The sequence below is a fragment of the Suncus etruscus genome, chromosome 6 (genome assembly GCF_024139225.1).
Source record: "Suncus etruscus isolate mSunEtr1 chromosome 6, mSunEtr1.pri.cur, whole genome shotgun sequence".
Taxonomy (NCBI): Eukaryota; Metazoa; Chordata; class Mammalia; order Eulipotyphla; family Soricidae; genus Suncus; species Suncus etruscus.
In genome coordinates, this window is record NC_064853.1 from 18305449 (window position 1) to 18330651 (window position 25203).

The following is a 25203-nucleotide window of genomic DNA, read 5'->3' on the forward strand; positions in this document are numbered from 1 at the left end:
AAATAGTAATAATAACAAAGGGAGAGAAGATGATGCCAACATCAAGGAGTTGGAATGCTAATGGGGGAAATTATAGGGGAACAATCGTAGCCTCAAGGGAAACTCAGACATTCTTTGAACACCTAATTCTCATAATAACACAGAAAAATGATTAAGAGTTTTACCTTCTTTTTGTTATGTAAATATGTTTCCAGGATCATTTCTTTTCGAAACTACTTAGAGTAAACTTGTAGAAAATATCCATTGGTATAGAAAGGGCTTCTTAAACTTTCCCCTCATGATGCCTTCCACCCCCCCCCCCCGAGAAAGTTTCGAGTAGCCCTGGTTATATAAAATATAAAATCAAGGCATCCATTGATAATAAATTTCTACATTCAGTTATGTGACTCCATATGGAGTTACAACTCAGAATTTAAGAAGCTAGCATTCAGACAATAAAGAGATTTTGGTTTATCTGACTGAGAAATCTGACAGCAGAAAGACTCATAGGTATAAATCAAATCATTTAAGAAAAATCAAGAATCTAATTTCTTCCAGACTCTCTGATCTACTTTTGTATTGGCATCATTTTCAGAGTCTACATGGTGGTCCCCAGTTTTTCATAGAACTTCTTTAGCAGTAGAAAATTAAATTTAGGAACTATGGTCATTATATCTCAGCACTCTTTAGGGAGGGTCTGTAAAGAAGGCCAAAGAATTTCTAGCTAAGATTCTACAGAGGTTTTTTCTTTAATCTCAGAGGCACAGATCTAGTTTTATGCCCCCCTTTGAAGCAAGACTATGATTGACTAAAGACTACATACAGTCTTTAGTTAGAAAATAAGTTGGACTTAGAACTCAGTCAATTCTGCTAAACTGTATACCACTGGGAGAAGAGAGAAGTGATCCCAGAAAAAATCTTGTTATCACTTGAAATGTCTAACAGAGATAACCTGATTTATTCTGAGAAGGAATGAACATGGGACTTTTAGGAAAGATCATCTTCAGTTATGAGGTATGACCCATGCACTTCTACTCTGTGAACACTTAACATACTTTTCCTCAGCCTTTACCCCATTTTATAATTCATAGCTCAGGTTCTCCTCATTTCTTGCTTGAATGGACTCAGTACACTTCTCTATGGCCTTTATCCTTGAGGTCTTTTGGCTAAAATGCTCTTTTCTCTAGATATTTATTTTCAGTCTTGCTTGTTTGCTTTTACATTCAGGGTTCTATTTGGTATCACTTTATAGTTTATGTGATAATTTCATGGCTTAAATAGTAACTGTCATTGCTTTCTACCCAATAACTGGCATTAGGGATAGCAATATCTCTAATTGCAACTTGGCATTATTTTATGTATTTATTTTATACTCTTCATCATTGACATATCCATTCAATGAGAAGAGTCTGTCTTTTTCATTGTTTATCAGAGCCAAAATAGTGCTTAGCTATAGGAAGCAATCAAGTATTTGTGGAATAAATGAAAGATTTTGAGAAAATCAAATCATAGAGTAAACACATCTCTATACTTTTAAGAGTTAACTGAAATGTTTCATAGTCTCAGTATTCTAAGAGATAAAATGTAGTCAATTTTACTTCTAAAGTTATTATCTAAATTAATTTTTGAAAAAAGATGTCTGGCGTATACATATATGTACATATATAAAATATATGTATTTAAAACATATTAGTTACCTCACAAAATCTTCATTCATTAGGTCCAAAAAAATCATTTGCTTCTTTAATCTCATTGTCCTTTATCCTGGCTTCCTTTTAGAAGTCTCTGTATTTCTGAAGAATTACCTAAGGAATTCTGAGCTGAATTTTAGTCCCTAGAGATTCTGATGTAATGGGTCTGCTGTAACATCTAAGAGTGGGAAATGTTTAAAGCTACCCAGGTGGGAGCTTTAACCAACCAGTGCTGATGACCACAATTTCAAGTCATTAGTGGGGGCAGAGGAGGACTGGCTGGCTGTGTAGCTATCAGAATCCACTGGAAACCTTATAAAACTTGGCCTTCCAACACCTGGAAATCTCTAGGACCCAGTTTGGCTTGTTTGTCTGCCAGTAGAAATTCTGCACTGGCAGACTAGACAGATGGTTACTATTTATCCTTCCTGCTGTTTTAGAGAGAAAAAAATAAGCTCTGCCTCAGGTTTCTTAAACAGCTTTTACATGTGCAAACCATTATATTTTTATATATGCTTATAGGTATTAGGAAGGAGAATGGGACACTTAAAAGAGGCCAGGAGGCCTGGGGTTCTTTTCTCCTAATGGCTCTTTTCGAAGTGCAGACAGCAGGGAGAGATGAACTGGAAAATACTCCAAGTTCTAGATCTCATTCCAAAGGGGCAACGCTTGTGAATAGTGCCCCCCGAACTGCAGGTCATTCATGTTACCCTCACTTCTCCGGGGGAAACATACTTGCTTACAATCATAAAACAACAATAATACAATAAAACTAACACCTTGTATTATGTTCCCTGTGTTGAGTAATTTATACAAGTGATTCTTTCACATTAGCACAAATCACAACGTTTCCTCCCAGCTGACAAAATTAAAATTCCAAAATTGGCAATTTGTAGAGGGAAGAAAGATTCAGGATCAACATTCAGCTCTGCACCAATATACATCTTTTTATCTGTACTGCAGTTAGACTCTATTGACAGCGCAACACTATGGTTTGGGGGAATTTGATCTTTTTTCACCTTCAATAAACAGAAAGTTATTTTGTTGTGAGTATTTTTCGCCACATAGAGGGAGAAACAAACATAGAACTGCAGCAAGTAAGTGATAATGGGTTTCCATGACAACCTAAATTTTGATGGAATTAAACCAGATCTTCCTGAAAAGGACCGGCTAACCTAGATGTTTTTGTGATCCTCACTGAGCATCTATTTCATGTTATACTTATTCAGATCCAAATTCTATTTTGAAGGATAAAGAAATACAGCAAAACATTCTCTTCTCCAAGGAACCTCCAGGTTAGGGCACATGGTCATTCATCCTAGTCAATATTCATACATGGAGTCTTTATTCCAATGCCGAATGCAGGGATCCAGAGAAGATAATGAAATCATATCTTCTCCACTATGAAAAACAGAAGATTCATAATGATTCATGGTGTCATGTTAAAAAACAAACCATGAACCTTTTATTCTTGTCTAGGAATATATTTTCATAACCAGTTTTTATAGATAACACAATTAATAGTTAAGTATTTAAATTCTTGCTAGGGTACTGGTATTTGATTTCTATTTCTCAGTACAAATAATCCTCAATATCACCTATCACTGTCCCCATATTACAGAAGTAAAAGCCAAGACACAAAAAGAATGAGCAATCTGTCAGGAAAATCAACTGAAAAAGGATGGAGCAAGGACTCGAACCCTAGGCTTCTCTCTGGTTTCTGAGTCTCAACTCTAGCCTACTATGTAAACTTGTAAAGCATTAATCCTCCAACTTCTTTTGAAAATTTGTTGTTTGAAACATTTTTATTGGAAATAGTGAGTCTCAACTCAGAAACATTATGTATTTGTTATTGGTATGTTTGAATCATGCACTAAATGTTGAAATGGACTTTATGTGGGATCATTGTGTGGTCTTGTAAAATAGATAAGTCTCTAAGACTCAAAGGAGTTGTTGAGCAAATGAAGGATGAGTTATGAAATAGTAATGGATGAAGATACCCATAAAAAGCTTTAGAGGATTTCAGATACTTTTGTGTCTTTTTATTTATCTTAAGTTGATTTCTTCTACTCATGAGGATTGCAGAGCCTGGGCACCAGAATCCCCTATTGATAGATACTCTTCCAATCTTATGCCAGCCAGGACCTTTTGACCATTGGAAGGAGCAAGGGAGTGAGAAGTAAAAGTTATGCCTCGTTCTCTTGGGTGTATAGAGAGAAATCAAACTGCAGGAAGAACATAAAATTTCTGTTTCAAAGCTGCCTGCGAGTTGTCACTACTCTGGAACTCTCAATCCAACCATATCCCCATCAGCCACTCTACCTGCAAGCACCTGTCTATCACTCATGTCCCCAGTTAAAGTGTCAGTTTATCAAAGAAACTTTTTCTAATCCTTTACCTCTCCCACCTCCATCTTGAAAATCAGTTTAAATACTATCATGATTTTTCTCAGTCTCTTTCACAGCAGTCTGCAATGAAATAATTTGGGGTTTATTCAGCATCTGCCTTCCCTTTTTAAGTCCATTGGTTCCTACTGATCCCAGATCCTTGAACAGTAGGTCCTTATTACCTGATTCAGTATCTGCAAGAGAGCAGAATACCTGTACTTGCTTTGTTTGTTGTGAACATGTGCATGTGTTTAATTAAAATACAAAATTGAGTCCTTCATTTATTTTTCTTCTTCAGGAAGGAAAGAAAAGGAAACTCAAGCCACTGCCATGCCTCCTGAAGAACCTGAAATGCCACAAATTAAAGAGACTATGGTCAGTATGCACCTTGGTTAGTAGGTCTTGAAAAAAAGTTTCTCCATCCAAACCAATCCATCTTAAATCTACTTTAAAAGATTTTGTTTTTCTCACTCAGTTTTTCTCACTCAGCCTCAATATTAGTCTGTATTGGTCTTGGAGATTCTCTGGAGAGGCAGAACAACTCCAAGAGAGTGGGTTGGCTCCATCCCAAGCTGGTTTGCATTTAGAAACGGATTTTCATGACATGTTAATGGGCATGCCTTCCAACCCAACAAAGTAGGGGGCTAGAGAGATAGAGCAAGTATAAATAAGGTACATACCTTGTGTGCTGGCAACTGCAGTTAAAATCTCTGCTCTGCATGTAGTCCCCTGAGTACCACCAGGGGACACTCCTGAGTACAGAGCTGGAAATAGCTTCTTCCAAAGCCTATGCCCAGTCTACCAACTGCCAGCAAAACAAAGTTTGGTAATGAGACTTCTTTTAGCACTTTAAGTCCAGTTTCCAAAAATGGAGGGTGACCTTTTCTGAAGACATACCATTTTTAAGTGGAATGGGCTCTTCGATTTTAAAAGAATAAATAAATTCTGGCAGGCAGTTAAAACTCACTTTAATATTCCCAGAACTTAGCCAGGAGAAGATGCAGACAGAATTGAAAAACAGCCTGAATTTTTCTGTTGTTGTTGTTTTTAATGCTCGGATTAGAACATAATTCATCTTTAAATGACGGGAGGCCTCTTCATGCACTTCACACTTCGAAATATTTTAGAAAATAGTATCCATTTTGGCAAGCCTTTTGCCATGCAAGAAACAACAGCAAATGCTTTTCTTTTTGAGTGTTAAGTCTGTTGTGAATAAGATTATAAAAAAATATACTTTGCTCTTTTATTTTATTGCTTGTATGAGAATTTTACTGTATTTCTGCAAAAATTGAGTTTTTATCACATTCTTATACAGGCAGCAGTTATTATCTCACTTTTTAGAAAGGAGCATTAAAGGAGAAAATTAGAAAAGCAAATGTTCTGTTGTTCCAGAGAAAATCATTCATTCATTCACTGTTCACATTGTAAGCGTGTCTTGAGAACCTCCTGTGTGTTGAACCTTTAGCCAATCTGCGAGATACATAACAAATGGTTGCATAAGCCTATTCTCCAGATCTTTGGTAATGGCAAGGAATACTCAATTAACAGTTAACATATCTAGGGAAAAGGGCACAAAAACTACATAACTCCTGTAGGTTAAGAAATGAGCTGAATTGGATTTTGAAGAATAGATATGAGCCCAGATAATCAAGGTAGCAAAAAAGGTTTGTGCAACAGAAATAATAGCATGTGGGATTGTATGAAGGCATTTTTATTGTTGGACTAATACACACACAGGATGAAAATAATCTAAGTCAAAAATAGGACTTATGTCATATAACATGATAAGCAAAATATTTGAACCTTACCTGGATATGATTGAATCAAAACACTGGAAGGTATGTTAGTTAGTTATTGGCTAATAGATTGACTTTTTTACATGCTTATTTAAGTACAATTTACATCCATGCATTCTATTTTCCATGTCTTCTGTGATCAACAAATAGCATTGAAGAATCTCATAGTAAAAATCTATGTGGAAAAATTTTAAGTAATTTGAAATCGACTTCTCAAATTCAAGAACAACTTTTGAACTCTAAAACTATCTACCAAAATGTGCAAAATTAGCATCGATTTGGGTTTATTATCTAAAGCTTTTGGCTAATTTCTTATGTAACTCAGAGTTCTAAGAAATAGGACATCATTCTTCTATATACTTTATAAAAATTTTCATCTTTTTCCTCACATGAGTTTATTGAAGTAAAATTATTTGATATTAATCTCTTAAAATGTACTAGTCAGCTATATAAATACAGTTTCAATTGGCTTCAATTTCTACTAGTGCAAAACAAAAGAATTCTTCATATTCCCTACCTGTAGCTTAATCCATGCTTTGTAACAATTGAAATTTTTGCTTCTTATTGTAATTACTATTATTTAAAACGATAACATTTTCACAGGTTATATGTGAGATGTTTGAGACAAAAGCAAAAAAAATTTGGAGAGTTATAGATATCTATAATTTGAGGAACAAAATTTAGAGGACTCATTTTATTTTTATTTTTATTTATTTTTTGTTTTTGGGTCACACCCGGCAGCACTCGGGAGTTACTCCTGGCTCTATGCTCAGAAATCACTCCTGGCAGGCTCAGGAGACCATATGGGGTGCTGGGATTCCAGCCATCGAACTTCTGCATGCAAGGCAAACACTTTTACCTCCATACTATCTCTCTGGCCCTAGAGGACTAATTTTTGATCCATTAGAATTACTTGGATTGTTGCTAAAAAAGCTAACTCTACCAGTTGTATTTATTATAGGAATAAAGCATTTTGCTGTGCTGTGTAAGTGCCAAAATGAAGTAATGAATTCAAATCAGAGACTTCAGGATTATCATTCCTTCTTTTCCATCACTTTTTTTTCTTTTCTTTGATATTTTCTCTCAGCTTTATATTCTCTGTATGCATCTCTATTTGACAGTCCCTGTTTCTTTGTCTCTATCTCTTTCTCTGTTTAACCATCTCTTCTTTTTCTCAGACTATGTTCTCTTAATTTTGGTTCATAAAATAGAAACCTAAAAGTTTCAACTTCTCCTAGAAAAATCACAGAATGATCTCCACTCAGCTGTATTTTTTCCTAAGATTTTTTGACAGTGTGTGTGTTTTTGGTCTATGTTGGTTCAGGATGCTCTGTCCCACAGTGTGCTGTTAGAATGCGGTTCTTTCCACAGCCAAAAAGATAAGAAAGATAAGCAATTCCTTCTGCAGGAAAAAATGTAGAGCTAGATTGGCCAGTAAATGGAAGCTTATTGTTTCTATCTGGCCTATGTGGCATGACTACAATTCATTTGTCAATTTATTCGAAAACATCTTCAGAGGCTAAAAGATGGCATAGGGGTTAAGGTGCATTCCTTGCATGCAGCTAACCTAGATTAAATCCTGCCACCTCATATTCCCCTGAGCATTTGAGGATACAGTTCTGAGGACTGTACCAAGGATAATATGGAGAATCTCCAGCACTACTATGACCTATCCTTAGACCCTCACATTGACCCTCAGAACCTCACCATTATCCACAAATCAAGGCAAAGGGGTTTCCAAAAGATATTTTTTATTTTGGTCTGGACATAGGGTAAAGATATCCAAATGAGTCAAAAATAATTTCTACACCCTGTTTTCAGTTTTGTCTCCTCTATTGGCTTTATCATCCCAGTAAATTACTTCCACTCTCAAGACCTCAGTGAGCAGTAAAGAGGTGCTTTGTAGTACCTGGAATGAGCCCCTGAGCTGAAGATAATATCATCATTCATTTAGTCACTCTTTGTCATGAACTTCACACTAATGATCCAGATGTTTTTCCACCACAAAAGTATAACCATTGCCTCAAGTCTACCCTCTGTGGAACTTACTAACAAAAAACAAAGTAGAATGTCATGGAAAATCCCCATCAGTTACAAAATCCAGTGACAAATCAGAAATGCAAACTAAACAAAAATCAGGATTTTCTCCTTCTCTCAAAAAATAATTCAACATAATAGTTTATATAAAACAAGACTTGGCAGATATGGGTCTGTGGCACTGAGGTTTTGAAACTCCGACTCAGCTTTTCAAAGGGAGTTTTAATAAATCTTGCATGTTGTGTGGCCTTGTCCTTTGGCCAGTCGACTAGAGAATGTCTGAGTGGTGAATGTATTGCCAGTAAGATGCTTGTATTGTTTTGGTAGGAAACTCCAAAAGAGCAGCAGCAGCCAGAAAAAGTTCTGGTAGAGTCTTCACTAACCAAAGATCCAATGAATTCTTTGAAGATGAGGCCAGTCTCCCAGCCTCTTGTGAGTCCAGTAAAGAAGTCTGAGGAAAGTGTGACTTGGATGGACAGGTTCAGAAAGCTAGAAAATGCCCTCTACTTGTGTGATCTGAGTAACACAGGTAAAGTACGAAACTAGAAGATAGTTCTCTCTCTCTCTCTCTCTCTCTCTCTCTCTCTCTCTCTCTCTCTCTCTCTCTCTCTCTCTCTCTCTCTGTTTTTTTTTTTTATGTAAGTCCTGATCACCACAGTACACCGAGTGATGATCAGACCTTATTCCTGGCTCTACACATTCAAAGATCTTTCTTGGCAGGCTTGGAGGAGCATATGGAATGGTGAGGAACAAACCTGAGTCAGCCACAGAAGGCACGGTCCTACCCACTATAATATCTCAACTGCCCTTTTTCATGTATATTCACTCAGGATAGCCTACATATATAAGGACTAATTTATTTCCTAAAATGAACCTTAGTTATTCTATGGTGATTCCTTTCCTATCTATGCCCTTCACCTGAACTGTCAGCTTCTTTTCTAATATCCTACTTACTGCCACCTCCAAATTTTGTCTACTTATTAGCAGCCAACATTTCTTTTCTTGTTTTTTTATTTTTTTTTTCAACATTTCTTTTCATACCCAAGACATACTCCTATTCTCATAAACAGTTCTAGGTCAACCTTATTTTTGTACACAAAGATTTTTAGCAGTCATATTTAACATTTTTATTTGGGGGACTTTTTAATATATCATCACTGAATTATATTATTCTTTATCCTTAACCCTTTTCACATTTCTGTTCGACCATGATTTTAGTCGGTAAATGAATGAACCTGTTATAAAAGTGCAGTCGTTAGGTCTTCATGTAAATGAATGGAGAATGTCTAATGAAGAGGTGCTGAAGAAAAGTTTATCAATATGAAGGTGGTTATTAAAAATTAAGTCCATAAAAAAAAGAGAGAATACAGTGAAAAATCACTTCCTTTGCAAGCATCTGGCCTTTTGTTTAGTCCCCAGAGTATGGCTAGGAATGACTTCTGAACACAGACCAGAAGTAACACTAAAATTTGGGTGTGGTATCAATAAATAAAACACAATTTCGTTGTTGTTGTTGTTGTTGTTTTTATTGTTGATGTTGGGCCACGACTGGCGATGCTTAGAGGTTACTCCTAGATCTGTACTCAGACATCACTCCTGGCAGGCTTGAAAACCATCTGAGATACCAGGGATCAAACCCAGGTGGGCCTCGTGCAAGACAAACATCCTCCCCACTATGTTATTGTGCCAGTCCAAAGCACAATTTTTATGCATAGGAATGTTGTTAAACCTTCATGAGAAAGAATTTTAAAATGAAGGTTAACCAAGTACTGTGTTATGAGTAAAACTCAATTTAAGGAGCTTGATTTAGAAAGACTATAATGGTTATTAGATGAATATTAAATGACAAAGGCAGAAAGATAGGATGCAACCCGATCTAGAAAAGTTTTTTGTACTGCCATTTTTATTGAAGTATCATACTTTACAATTATTTTTATTAATTATAGATTTAGAAAGTCCTTAAATGCCAGATCTGGGAATTTGAATTTAATTCAAAGTTGGTGAATAACATCAAGAGTTTCTAAGCAGCAAAGTAATCCCCTAATGACTGTATGTTGAAGGAAGGATAAATTAAAAGCAGGAAAGGGAGGAAAGACTATTATAAAGTCCAAATAAGAGAATGAAATCCAGATCTGAGTCAGAGACCTGGGGTATGGGAAAGAAGGAATGGATTCAAAGCACATGGACTGAAAGTGCTGCATCTAATCACACACTGAGATTCATAAATTGTCAGCATATTATACATGGAAACTAAAAACATAAAACTCATGGACACAGATTATACAGAATGGTGATTGTTAGGAAAAGTGGAGACAAACAAAAGGCAAGTGCTTTTAAAAAATAAGTTCTGGGGCCGGAGAGATAGCATGGAGGTAAGGCGTTTGCCTTTCATGCAGAAGGTCATCAGTTCAAATCCCGGCGTCCCATATGGTCCCCCCTGCCTGCCAGGAGCAATTTCTGAGCATGGAGCCAGGAATAACCCCTGAGCACCGCCGGGTGTGACCCAAAAAAAACCAAAAAAAAAAAAAAAATAAGTTCTGAAAATTGAATATACAGCAGGAAGAATATGTTTAACAGTTGTTTCTACTATTTGCTATGAAGATAGAGCTTTAACATACTCATCACAATAACAACAAAATGGATATGTTCAGCAAGGGATGCGTTAACTTATTGTGGTCAGCAACTTGTAATATATATGCATTGAATAATTATATTGCATGCCTTAACTTAGATGGTATATTAAATGTTCTTTGTCAGTTTTCTCTCAAATATTTAATGGAGGAAGGGTAATAATACAGAAGGTAGGCCACTGGCCTTGCACATGCAAATCTGTGTTCAATCCTTGGTACTACATGTGATCCTGCAAGCATCACAAGGAATGAACCGTGAGCACAGTAAGCCCTTAGCACAGTCAGATGTGGTCACCCCTAAAACAAACACACAAAAAAAATTTTTTTTGGGGTTTTTTTTTTTTTTTTTTTGGTTTTGGGCCACACCCGTTTGATGCTCAGGGGTTACTCCTGGCTATGTGCTCAGAAATTGCCCCTGGCTTGGGGGGACCATATGGGACGCCGGGGGATCGAACCGAGGTCCTTCCTTGGCTAGCGCTTGCAAGGCAGACACCTTACCTCCAGCGCCACCTACCCGGCCCCCACAAAAAAAATTTAAAAATAGGTGCCAGGGGGTCCAGAGCAGTGGAGCAGTGGTAGGGTGTTTGTCTTGCATGAGGCTGACTTAGGATGGACTGCGGTTCGATCCCCAGCTTCCCATATGATTTCCCAAGCCAGGAGCAATTTCTGTGCACATAATCAGGAGTAACCCCTGAATGTCACGGGTGTGACCCCCCCCAAAAAAAAATAGGTGCCAGGGATACGGTTCAAGTATGTATATACTTCACATAGCAAGGTTCTGGGCTTTATGTGGCCTCCATAACATTAAAAACTAAAAAAGAATTATCATATTGCAATGGAATATATTTTACTTCTATGTGTTATTTTATGAGTTTTTGTACTAAATTTATAAAGAAACTTTATTCTAGACCACATCAAATATAAATAACATATAATATCTAAAAACTACTAATAATTCTACTGAAGAGAGAGATAAATTAATCAGAAATAAATCTAGCTAGCTAATTTTTAAAAATCATTCATTGTTTTTGACTGAAGCCCTACACAGTCTTAAAGTCTAAAATCGGAAGAGTTCTGGTCTCCAGCTTCAGCAAGTTTTTAGATAAGTCATTGGATATAGTTCAATAACATAGAAATAGTAAGAGCATTAAAATGAAAGTATAATGTATTATAATTGAAGACAAAAGTAGTGTAATAGAACTCTAAAATGTTTTTTTAAAGAATGAATAGAAGCTTATCATCCAAAATGAAATGGGGAACTAAGATAAAATTCTACAGAAAAGGCAATTTAATCTGAGCCTGGGGAAAAATAGACTTTGAATAATAAGGTAAGGCATCTCAAATTTGAAATCATGTTAGAAGGTGGAAGGTTAGAAGATGAAAATTTTTCTAAGAAAGAAAGTGAAAAAGATAAGACTAGAAAGAGATGTTGGTTTGAGCAGTAGAGTTAAGACCCTCGTGTGAACCTTGAAGGGCAGAATGAAGCTTCCTTCTCTACCACATGCCCACCAAGGTTCACTGCAGTATAGGAAACATTAAAGAAACAAACCGGGAAAAATTCTGGAGAAAAGGAGATCCAAGGCTATGCAATCATCATGAGTTAAGTATTTATACCAAGACATTCAAAGTGGTTATGATATATAAACACAAACCAAGCAACTGAAGAGAGACAAGACTTTTCTAAAGAAACACATGCTTCATTGTAATGATGATGATGATGATGATGGGTCATAAATTTAGTTGCTAAGAGACCCCCTCAATGACTGGGACTGGGTCATCTTATAACTTTTGAACGAATCCGAGGAAAAACTGGAGTTTTGTTGACTTTGGAGGCAGATAGCAACAGAACTGAAAGGTCTTTCTCATGGCCTCTTCACTATTTATGCTTGTTTTCACTGTTTCTATGAAATTCATTAGTTCCTTAACAGCCAAAGAATGTGTCATCCAGATCTGGGAACATCTACAACTCTCTTTAATGAGGAAAGGGGATTAACTGAGGTCACTAGGGTTGTTTATTAACCACAATATTCAGCAGACCACCATGGTCCCATTCGAGACACTGAGCAGATGATACCTATTTTGCCCACTGATGAATCACTATTCTTTATTATGTGCTAGGGAATTTGTAGGCCAGGGTGTTCTTCATCCAGGGTGAAAGCATACCATCCATCATCGAATTAGTGTTTCTGGGAACCTACTCTGTGCTTATTCTCTAATGGGGCTTGTCAAGAACATATCCTTGAGGAGACAAAATAAGGGATGGCTATGAATAACCGGTCATGATTTCTAAAGAAAGAAGGGCATTTGAGATAAATGTTTGGTTAAGTGGTAGGTTTGGAATCTTCCCAGTGAGGAAGGCCTGAGAGAAAATATTTAGAGTTCAAGGAGGCAGAAGGCAGTAAGAATGGCCTCTGCATGAGTTCTGAGCTTTTTGCATCACTAATTTCTCATATCAAACACATGCTTTAGGGATTAGTGTCCTTATTTGCACTAATCCCTAATTTGAGAGGAGTAATTCATGCTCAAAAACAGCCAGCAGAAAACAGCCATAGCTCAAGTCCAGTTCTATTGGACTTTCCACTATACCAACCTACACCTCTCACTATATCAAAACATACCAAAAAGAAACATATATTTTCTTTTTGTTTGGTTTTAATTTTTGTTTGTTTTTACATTTTTAAAGTTTATTTTATTTAAGCATCATGTTTACAAGGTTGCTTATAGTACAATTAGCTTCTTTTTTACAGTTACAAAGTTGTTTGTAATAGAGTTTTAGTCATACAATGTACAACACCCTTCACCAGTGCATATTTCCCTTCACCAATATTCCCAGTTTTCCTCACACACTGCCCCATGCCCTGCTCTTTGGTAGACAGTTCTCTCTCTCTCTCTCTCTCTCTCTCTCTCTCTCTCTCTCTCTCTCTCTCTCCTCTCTCCTCACTCTCTCTCTCGCTCTCTCTCTCTCGCTCTCTCTCCCTCTCTCTCTCTTTCTCTCTCTCTTTCTTTCTCTCTCTCTCTTTCATTGTTATAGTGGTCCCTCAAAAAGAAGCATTTATTATTGTGTTTCATTGTGGGGTTTTATCTGTTAGTTTAAATTTAAGTTAATTTAATTAAGGAAGTTACAATATGTTAAAATGAATGGTGTTTATACACAAACTTATTGTCTTTTACCATAACCAAAGTGCCTATAACTCTCCACCAATATTTTTCTATTCTGGTCTTTTTCCAATTCCTGTTCCTATTGCTTTTCTTTGCTAGTTGATTCTGTAGTCCAATGTCAACTGTTTTTATTTGCTCTTACTTTCTATGCTCTTATTGTGGCTCTCTCTATTCCACAGATGAGTGATGATTAATAATAATAAAGATCTCCCAGACTTCATAAAGGACCAAATGAGACTTCACAGAGCTTTATAAACTGCAAAATGAAGTGAATATTAAAGCTAGTATTTCTTTCATTGTGGTTTTGTAGAAACATATAAACCTTCCAATACTAAAATGGACATTAATGATCATTTTATGTTATTGTCCTGGATACCCATCCTCCAGTGACAGTAAAATTGATATATGAATTGAACTAGTAAATATTGTGTGATACTGGAACCAAACTTAACCATCAGAAAACAATAGAAAAGTACATTTTTCTCTATAGTCTGGTGGTGACACCTCAGATTTGGTTAATATCACCAGATACTTATAAATTTAATAATTCCTTGTTAAAATAATTTGATATATTTTAATACTTAAACTAAAAGCATATTATAATTTCTACATTTATGTTTACTATACTATGATAACACTTAAATATTTTGTTTATCTCTCTCCCTCTGACTTATTTCACTCATCATAATAGATTCCATATACATCCATGTATAGGAAAATTTCATGACTTCATCTCCTTATGGCTGCATAAGAGAGAGATAAACACAGAATAGTCTCCCTCATCTATGGGTTTTGAAAAAAATAAAAGACATTTGTGTAATGATTCTCAGAGACAAAATAGAGGAAGACTGGAGGGTCCAGTTCCCGACATGAAGCTCACCACAGGGAGGGTTTAGTGCAGTCACAGAAATAATTGCATTGAGAACTATCATAACAAAATGTGACTGAATGAGGGAAGTAGGAAGCCTGTCTAAAGTGAAGGCCGCTGTGGGTTGGGAGGAAGGACATTTGAGGTATTGGTCATGGGAATGTTGCACTGGTGAAGGATTTTATATATATATTAAAAATACCAAAAAGAAAAGAAAATATAAGGCCTCCCAGTTCTTACCACAGGCTGTGTTCTTTACACTGACTGTATAGAAAGAGGAGGTACAGTAAATGCACCCCATATACACCTCAACACAGGCCCTTTGCCTGGTCTGTATTGTGAATTGAGGGACAAAAAATTTCTTGTTAATTTGATGTATGTCTATTTTAAAGTTTAAGAAACAGAAGCTTAAAAGTACCTTTCTCAGCTAGGTATTTATACCAAAGCCCTATGTTTCTAGAAGCCTGGTATGAGAATAAATGTTTTGAGGTATAAAACCCAGAGGACTACCAAAATACAGTTGGTCAACTCAAAGATTTAGATTTCTATAAAGGAAAAAGGCCAAATATCTAGTAGAAAAAACATATAATAAACAAATAAACAATAAAAACACTGGAGTGGGAAAAGTTGCAGTGAAGTGGGAAGGGATCAATAAGATGGAATGGTATGAATTGCGATAGCACAAGGTAGAACAAAATTACAACCTAATGGAATAAATCATGTGAGGGCCCTACTATTTGTAGAGAACACTCCAGAAAAGAATATCAGGAACTACATATCTTTGATATTTAAATATGTATGGTATTTGCAGCTTAACTAGAGGTGACAAATACCCAAATAGCCATAAATGTAATGTTAAAGGTTTCTGCAATATATAACAATGCACTGCATCTGTATTTTGAGGAAAATAATTTTGGAATCATTATTATAGTCTATGAAAGTATAAGCTCCACATGGAAATAATGTATCTTTCATTCCTATATGTCATATTTAAAAGCACTTTATTGATATCTATAGTGTAGACCATTTTCTCAAACATTTTTTTTACCATGGTCTCTTTCTGATCTTATTTTCTTCCTCTGTCCCTCAGTCTATTAGCTGCCCCCTACATTTAGTGTGCATTCTATTTACATGAATTTACCTGTCCCCTTGGAACATCAGAGTAGAGCCATGTGGTTCACATTAAAAATTGCTGGAAAGAACCATCACAATTTAAGGAACATATCTAAGCAAAATGAACCCTACTCAAAACAATTCTCCCCCACATTCTAAAACATAGTGTGGCTAAGTTGCCATCTTTGCTTCCATTTCTCCCTCCCTAATAGGGTTGTGTTAAACATGAAATGATAATATAGACACACTGTTTGGAGGGACACCTTTAACATGATCAATTTTATTTACAGATCTCTGTCATTATGGTTATTATAGTTGTACTCCAGGCACTGTTCTGTACTTTGTTGCCCCCAATTGTCCAGAACCCTCTTTTTTGTGTGGGGATGAGTTCTTTGGGTCATACCTAGTAGTACACAAGGCTTACTATTGGCTTTGTACTCAGGGATCCCTTCTGGTAGGGCTGGGAACCATATGTGGTACTAGGAATTGAACCTGGTCAGCCACTTGCAAAGCAAGAACCTTCCTTACAGTTGTACTATCTCTGAGGCCAGCTCCTTCCAGGCTGTCTGAAAGTGGCAGACCATGTCTATAAACTTTCTATAATCCCAAGCATAGTGTATGATATTTTTTGTATATGATGTATATTATATGTATATATATATATATATGTAAGTTTATAATTAGGGACTATGGGTACTCATAAGTGAGATACTCGTTTTTACTGATGCTGCATTCTACCTTAAATCTCCTCTCTTCAGCTACCACAATCTGCCATTGGGAAAAGCACATGGTAGAGTGGCATATATAATAACATGTGGGTACTAGAAAATATATGCCAGGTCCTCTTTATTGCAAATTTAGACTCTGAGCTACAGCACATTAGATAATTTACCTCTGATCACTCTGTAAACTGGTGGGAGACACAGTAATTACATTTCCAGAAATGCATAAATATGAGCTGCTTAAATTCTGCCCGATTTGGAACATGTTTGGAAACTTCAATCAGTTGAAAAATAAACTAGAACAATTGGGAATTGTTTTTAGCACGCACCCCACCTGTTTCAAAAATTGGCCTTTAAATTTTATGACTATAGAGAACAAGCTTAAATTGATTTAGAATTTATCTCTGGGTTTTTATTGGGCTCCCTTTGTCTCCCCCCAAATCACTCTCAAATTTCTCCTGGCATCCACAATGCACATCCAAGATGGTAAACAGCCTACAAGTGCCACCTGATTTCTTTTTTAAAGAAGCTTAAACTTTCCAAATACTATTGTTTTATGTCTAGTTCTAAGTCATTTAAGCTAATACTGTTTTCTCCCTCTTTCTTTTATTTTTTTTTTTTTCTTTCCTACATTCTCTTAAAAACCTCCCACCCATCCAACCCAATCACAGGAGTCCTGGAGAGGGAACGAGCGAAACGTCTCATTCACAACTACAATCTCATTTACAGCCTGTCCCTGAGCCCTCGGAAAATCGACCAGGCCTTGCGCAGATTCCGTGCAGGGGAAAATATGCTTTTGGAGCCAGCGCTTCGGTACTTAAAGGAGCTATGATAACAAACCCATATTGTGCGAACAGATGTTTCCTTTATCTCCCTTTCACCCAGACACGTGATGATCCTTGGTGCCGTGGGCGAAGGCACCGTCAAAGCACTGGCTGAGGCAGCTACTGCAGACACGTAGGGATATGAACTTGTTTCTGGCTAGGGTGCTCATTCAGAAACCATTCCAAATGGCCCAAGAAAACCAGCTTTACTCTTCTGAGGTGGCAAGAACTCACTGGCTTCGAATACTCTTCTGTCCCAATAAAGCTTATTATTAGTAGTGCATAATTTTTCTTATGTTGCTGATCCAACTGTGTTCTTCGCACCTCACAGTATATGGAAATGAAAGTATGCAGATGTGACCTGCCCCCCTTACAGGCTGGCACAAGGTAGAAGAGAGGCTTTGCTGTGGGCAAGAGCAAATCAACCCAACTTTCTCGAGTCACTATTCTAGGAAAGATTTTTCGTGGTAAATAGAAAATAAAAGAATTCCCCACAGCTTAATTTAATACTAAGCAGCAAAACCAAAATTTCCAGCTTGTTTTTCTGAATAAAGTCAATATTTTCTCTAGTACAAAACTAGGTGATGTTATACTGTTCCCATGAATATTTTGTCAGGGAATAGGTGGAATTTTATTTTTCTTTTAGAGTTGGATCAAACAATACTCAGAGGCTCTCTAGAAACTCACTCCTGGTATTATGCAGTCAGGTGGGCCAGAGGGTTCAATGGTTGGGCCCAACAAAACAGAATATTCCTGGAGCTCAGGCCATCCAGAGCTGGAGATCAAACTCGGAACATCTACATGCAAAGTATGCCCTCTAGCTAGTTCCCAGACCCCAGAAGATTTGAGGAAAGATTGTTGGAGCAAAGGATCCTAGAAACAATTTCTTTGTAGCCTGTGGCAGGAAGGTTGGACAAAATTGTCCACCAATTGGGGCCTGAGCAGTGGTGTAGCAGTAGGGCATTTGCCTTGCACATGGCTGACCTAGGACGGACCATGGTTCGGTACCCCCAAGTCACATATAGTCAGTCCCCCAAGCCAGGAGCAATTTCTGAGTGTAGAGACAGGAGTAACCCCTGAGTGTCAACGTGTGTGGCCTAAAATAAAAAATAAAATAAAATTGTCCATCAATATGCACTGATTTTCTGTCCTTAATAACCTCCTAAGTTGATGCTTCCATCCAGTCCCCACTTTCCCCTGTTCTCACCCCACAGGCAGCATGAGCTCATTGAAAGAACTCTGGTCCAGGGCTGGAGAGACAAATGTATTCCCAGAACCACCAGCCAGAGACCTGTATTCTGATTTTTTAAGTCTGTGTGGGAGATGGGGTGAAGGAGTCAAGCCAAGGAAAAAGAGAAGACACATGGGTGTTTGAGAATCTCACTTTGTCCATTTTCTAGAGTAGAGAGTCTCATAAAATCTTATGAGAAAACCTTTAAGGACAAAATAATTTGCATCCATTAAAAGAAATGGCCAAGGTCCAGCTAGTTGAACTGCTTTAGTGCTTATAAAGCTTGAGTTGCTCAGAAAAAAAAAAATGTCTCTTAAGGCAAATTCCTCCCTAACATTCTAGAACCATTGGGGCCAAGGATGTGACTGAAGTAGTGGAGGACATGCCTAGCATTTGCTGGGCACTAAGTTCAATACCCAACACCTCTTAGCATCTGCCAGGTTGAACATTGTCAGGTGCTACTCCTATAAAAATAGAACAAAGCAAATAAGGACTACTTGGGCCTGCTAATTGCCTTTTAGGTCTGAGAAGTAAACAATCAGCCTTTGCTTTATTATGATTTCAAAATACCAAATTAGAATATGAGAGTAAAAATTAAATAATTTATCCCCAGAGTTCTGTGCCTATTGGCATGCATACCCCATATTCTGAAGTACTGGCTAAATATTTTGATAAGTGGGACCACTATCACTGGCCAAAGCTGGGGCCATGACCACTCCCCCATGGGCCCCATATCAAGAGTAAGGAGAAAAAGAATAATCTTCTAAAACTGTCCAACAATGACTCTGGCTCTTAGAAATGGTTGTTTTATCAAGCTACTTTCTTTTTTGAGTTTATGGCTGTTGTGTAGGAATCATCTACCTTTTCACAGAAATGTTAAAAACACTAAAATCAGTGTCCTCCAGGTTCTTGCACATTGTAGGTCTGGACATTATGTCTCTTCACTTTGCTACTGAGCATCACGAGGCTTAATCAATGATCTATGTGAAACACAAAAGGAAAGCCAGGTTACAGTAAAATGAAATTTGGGAATCTCTGGAAACCAAGCGATATTTGCTCTTCAATAGGTCTTCTTTCTGAAATTCTCCACTACTTTATCTGGGGCTTGAGAGAGAGAGAGAGAGAGAGAGAGAGAGAGAGAGAGAGAGAGAGAAGGAGAGAGAGAGAGAGAGTGAGAGAGAGAGAATAATGATCATGATTGAAAGGCAAGCTATTCATTTGCAAGGCTTTGCACCTTGCATAAGTAAATACTACTATTTTTTCCCCACAAGGGGCAGGACAGCTTGTGGTGCTCAGGGAAGACTTCTGACTCTGTGCTCAGATATCATTCTTGATTAGCTTTGGGAACCATATGGGGTGCCAAGAATTGATCGCAGATTGGCTGCATGCAAGTTAGACACCTTACTTGCTGTACTACCTCTATAGCCCCAAATACTATACTTTCTCTGGATTTAAAAAATAAAGAAACTAATATTTCACTTCTATTGTATGTATTTATGTATTAGACCAAAAAAACTCCTTGTTTCGCAGAGAGATTGAGTACTAACATTGTCTGCCTCCAAACTCACAAAACTTCCACATCTGAGTATGGAAAGAGCTATGTAGACATGGCAGAGTCTGGATCTTGCAAATAGGGTTCAATCTTTCCCAGGTGTAGAAGGTGTAGACAGCTTCTAAACCAACAGTTGTCTTCCCAATCATGTGATTCTGGAAAATAGAGATCATGCCCTCTACGGGCTTTCCTGTTCATTCTCTCTCTTGCTTCTATTCCTCACAGGAATTCAAGACAGCCCTTAGAAACTTGGAGAAACTGAGGCTCAGATAGGAAATGTTTTTGCCTGAGATCTTAAAGCTTGTGAGGCACTAAATGAAGGACTGCTCCATATTCAATTAAACTACCAGGCTAGTGGTTCCACAGATTCTAGTAAGAGCGCATAACCCATAGAATTCCCTTGGATATGTGTCTCCATGAGTCTGAAGATTATCCAATGCCAAGAACCAACATCTTCCTCATCTTTGTTCCCAATCCAGAACACCAGTTCACTACCAACCAGGCCTCTTTGAAGGTTCTGCTCAATGGAACCTCCATGCAAACATTTGGAAAACCTTGCAGCCTTTTCCCCTGATCTAGCTATCCCAGATGCATCACCACCCTCTGGGGACTGGGATAAAATAAAGGGTATTTTCAGAACACATAACATGAGATGTTCACACAAGCCAGAAGCACAACTGGTCCAAAGAGTTTGCTAAGTGCTCCCTGACTCTTCAAAGGAATCTCGCAAGATCATTAAGAGAAACAATAACGGGGTTTGATATTCTAATTGGGATCCGAATTTGGACAGCATTGGAGCTGGCTAAAGAACTGTGAAGCTTGGAAAACAAATGCTTGCCTTTCTTCTCTCCCTCTCCTCCCACACCCTCTGTGAGAGCCTTTCAGCTACAGTTCCAGCACTCCTTAGCAACAAAGGCGGAGTTCCCAGAGCCAGGGTGCCTCAGGAATGCCAGCCATTCTCCTTATTAGCATTCAGGGCCCTTAGCCTGCCTTCACAGTTGGCCACGGGACTAAGCAAAAGGCAAAATGGTTTGGGGGAGGCCCAGCATTCAGCACGGTTTGTTGGGAAGTGGGAGGCCTCCACAAAGAGTTTCCAAACAAAAGGCATCAATATTATTTGTGGATCCATCAGACTGCCTGGGGCACAATATGGCTCTGACTCAGCCACATGCTCCTTCCCTGGATTCTGTGTAAAGGCTGGATGGGACCTCCCCAGACACATCTTGGCCCTGCAGGCCAACACATTGGAAGGTCTCCCTTCTTCCCTTTCTCCCTTCTGGACCCTCTTTAGACTCAGTTTATCCCAGTTTGACAATGGGCGGATTCTGAGTGATAGAGGGAGTGCTTGGAGGAGGGGGATTGAACGGAGAGTTTGTGGTCAGATGGAAGAACAATTGTGGACAGATGGTGCTGCTGGAAAGAGACCCCAGACATGTTCACAAGCAGATTGGACTCTGACAAAGAGTCATCTGGTAGAGAGCGATTGATGCTTTGAACCCAAGCCCTGGCCTAGAAACATATCCCACTCTCCCACCCAAACCTCGACAGTTCCCTGCAGAGACCCTTGCCCACATTCTGTCCCGTTGAAATTCCAAAATACAGAACAATGGACCAGTTCTTTGAAAATTCCAACCAGCATAACTATTTGTCAACATGAGCACACATCCAGTTCATGTTTGAATACCTTGGAGAAGTAAAACCCCTTTCACTACTTGGTATCATTTCCTTTCCATTTGTTATTCAAAAGTGGAACTCTTTTATTACTTTCTAATTGTATCACCAGGAGATGCACAGTTACAAAATTGTTCATGGTTGAATTTCAGTCATATAACGTTCCAACACCCTTCACCAAAGCACATTTCCCACCACCTTTGACTCCAGATTCCCTTCTGTGAAGCCTCCCTCCTAAGCCAGTCTCTCTGGCAGACATTTATCCCCCCATTTTTAGACACTATTCCTTGCAATATTGTTACTGAAGGGCATTATACACATCACTTACCGTTTTCTCAGCACCTAGTTCTTGTCCAGAATGATTATTTTTCTAATATTATTGTCATAATGGCTCTTTCTCTATCCCAATGCACTCCCCCAATTCTTGGGCAAGGGTCCTACCATGAACTAGTCCTCTCAGTCCATGTTTTTATTGTCTAATTACTATACTAATTTGCTTGTTGTTTTTTTTTTTTTTTTTTTTTTTTTTTGGTTTTTGGTTTTTGGTTTTTGGGCCACACCCGGCGTGTTGCTCAGGGGTTACTCCTGGCTGTCTGCTCAGAAATAGCTCCTGGCAGGCACGGGGGACCATATGGGACACCGGGATTCGAACCAACCACCTTTGGTCCTGGATCGGCTGCTTGCAAGGCAAACACCGCTGTGCTATTTCTCCGGGCCCTAATTTGCTTGTTTTTTAATCTCACAAATGAGTGTGAACAATTTTGGCTAAAGCAACAGTAAAATTTGACCTATTACATGTTGAAAAAATAACTCCAAGGGCTCTGTAGTGTGTTTAGCATATTGAAGCCCTAATTTGGACCCTAAGTGCTATGAAGGGTTTGGACCTCGAATACTGACAGGTGTGGCCAAAAAAAATGAAAACAAAAATAATGAAGTGTGGAGTGTAGTACAGCAGGTAGGGTGTTTGGCTTGCACATGACCAAACCCAGTCTTGATTTCCCACCCCACCCCCAACATACCATATAGTCACCTGAACAGGAGCTCATGAGTAAAGATTTTAAGTGCAGATACTGGTGCTCACATGTAATCCCTGAGCATCAATGGGAGTGATCCAAAATCAACCAAACAAAAACAACAACAACAAAAACAAAAGTGATCAATCTGTCATTGCAATAATAGCACCTACACTGTTCCTATACTTAGGACTTAGGGAGGACAGAAGAGAGAGAGAGAGAGAGAGAGAGAGAGAGAGAGAGAGAGAGAGAGAGAGAGAGAGAGAGAGAGGTTGTCCAGAACCAGCAAACATTTACTTTTAGAGAAGATTAAGAGGGACAAGAGGAAATCGGAGATAATAGATAAGTAAGCAAGTTGTTTATTTTGTTAGACTAAGTACTAAATCTATAGGAATTGCTTCAAACTAGGGAAATTAACATAAATTTATTGTCTCAAACTTCTGGATAATAGAAGTACAAAATGTGAGTGTAGAGCTAATTCCTAGAAGAGTGAGGACAATATGTTACTAACTCAGCCCAACATTATGCAGTTTGCTGGCAAGGTCTCAAGTTTTTTAACTTGGAGATGCATCACCTGGATCTATTTTCTTCTCAAAGATGACTCATGTACTTGTCAATCTCTGTCTCCACATTCCCATTTCCAGAAGAACAGCAGTGGTGGGTTGGAGAGATAGTCCAGCTGGCAGGATGCTTACCTTGCACACACCCAACCTGTGTTCAAACCCTGGCACCTTATATGGTCTCTTGAACCCTGCCAGGAGGGATCACTAAAAACAAAGACAGTAATAAACCCTGAGGTCTGTTGGCTTTAACCTAAACAAACAAAACAGAACAAAAGAAACAAAAGAACAGTCATTAATGCATTCCACTATAATGGCTGCAGATTAAGTACTCTTTATAAACCCTCCTTCCAAAAAGGTTTCACTCTTGGTACTGGGGATTTACAACATTGATATGTCTTTTTTTTTTTTTACCAGGGCACCATGCAATGCATCACAACCAACAAGTAAATAGTTGAGCATGTATGATTTCAGATTTGTTCTGGAAATACGGAGGTACAGTATGGGAGAGGGAGTCATTATCATCTCTTGAAGAAAACAGGGCATCCTGGAGGAGAAGGCACTATTGTCTACCTGAAATGCATAGTCTGATTTTTCAAGATGATGAAGAGAGAGATTTCCAGGAAAGAAACGATTATGTATCTGTCACATCTAATTTCAAAATTTTTCTTTTCCTGCACTTTCAACACATAAACTCATGTACGCATCAAACACACACACACACACACACACACACACACACACACACGCACATCCTATCTTTTGTATACTCATTTTTAGCCCTCCACTGACCAGAATTTAGGGTCAATCTTTATCATGGGATCTGAACCTTAAAGACTTTGGAACATGGGACTCCAGGAGTGCTTAGAGCAACTCCAGATGAATAAAACTTTACCATTGGTATTCACAGAATTGGAACTTTAATGTCCCTGCTTAATGATGAGTGATGGAAAGTGTAAATCATCACAGACATAGATGAGAAATTCCATAAAGTCTTCCAGTGCACTAACCTGATGGGGTAAGAATTCTATGTCCTCTCGATTATATATATGATGCTCTAATATATAAAGTTATATATGTTATAGCACAATTATTATTGTTCATAATAACTGATGTTCAACATGGCAACTTCCTCTAGTCAGTAATTCATTTTTATTCATTGATATCAGGCTTTGTATATGACTTAATACACCCTTCCCAGTGAAAGAATCATCTAACCTACCCCAGCCCTAGAGACCCCAAACACTTATTTTGGTAAATAGTGTTGGATAGAAGAAACACTGTATTGTGTTTTCTTTTTTTTTCTTTTTTTTTTTTCCAAGGGAGAGCACAGACGCAGTCCCCCACTACGCAGTTGAGTTTCCCACATTTGGGGAAATCGCAGAGGTTAGCACTCCCAGAGTGCAATGGGTGAGCCTCACCCTGGGGAAACCATCTTTGTGATCATGGTATCGCCCCTGCCAGATAAGTATGTGTTTTCCTTTCTACTTTTCTCCACTGTTCTCTTTTTTCTTTGCCTACTGTAACCTAACAATCCAAGTTTTATCTCCCTAGGACCAGAATCAAAGATTAAAAGGAAAAGTATCGGGGCCTGAGCGGTGGTGCAAACTTGTAGATCTACAAGTTTCTCAGGATGTGTTCTTTGGAGCCTCAATTATTCCAATAAAGTGTTTCTTTTTATTTAAGTTCTAAAAGCAAAATTTGACAATAGCCCAAAGAGATAATGTTCATGCTTTGCATGCTGGAGGCCTGGGTTTGATCCCCAGAACTGATTGCTTCCCCAAACATTGAAAACTGCAGCTCCCAAGAACTCTGCCAGCAGTAGTCCCTGAGCACTGCTAGATATAGTCAACCCCTCCAAAAAAGTTATTGCTAGAAATAAACATTTAATTTCTCAATATTATTTTGTCTCACTAGTAGTGTACTCTTACTCTCTTCTTTACCACGACTTTCCCATCTCTGTTTTAGTC

General features: G+C 38.1%; 1 protein-coding gene, 1 non-coding gene and 1 pseudogene across 2 annotated transcripts in view; 2 read left to right on the plus strand and 1 right to left on the minus strand.

The window, feature by feature from the left end:
• The window catches only part of C6H1orf87 (chromosome 6 C1orf87 homolog), an 81315-nt gene extending 63830 nt beyond the window's left edge, over positions 1-17485 (plus strand). Inside the window, exons 10-12 of the mRNA XM_049775247.1 lie at positions 4356-4432; positions 8218-8419; positions 17054-17485. Of these exons, the coding sequence (XP_049631204.1) occupies positions 4356-4432; positions 8218-8419; positions 17054-17214 (440 nt within the window). The 3' untranslated portion in view covers positions 17215-17485. The remainder of the gene's footprint in view (positions 1-4355; positions 4433-8217; positions 8420-17053) is intronic.
• Positions 14771-14903, plus strand: LOC126012546 (small nucleolar RNA SNORA51). The gene has a single exon (XR_007497002.1). It is a non-coding gene; the product is annotated as a small nucleolar RNA SNORA51 (small nucleolar RNA).
• A 7066-nt stretch (positions 17486-24551) lies between the features above and the next one.
• LOC126012717 (uncharacterized) lies at positions 24552-24705 on the minus strand (annotated as a pseudogene).
• Between the last annotated feature and the right edge of the window lie 498 nt (positions 24706-25203).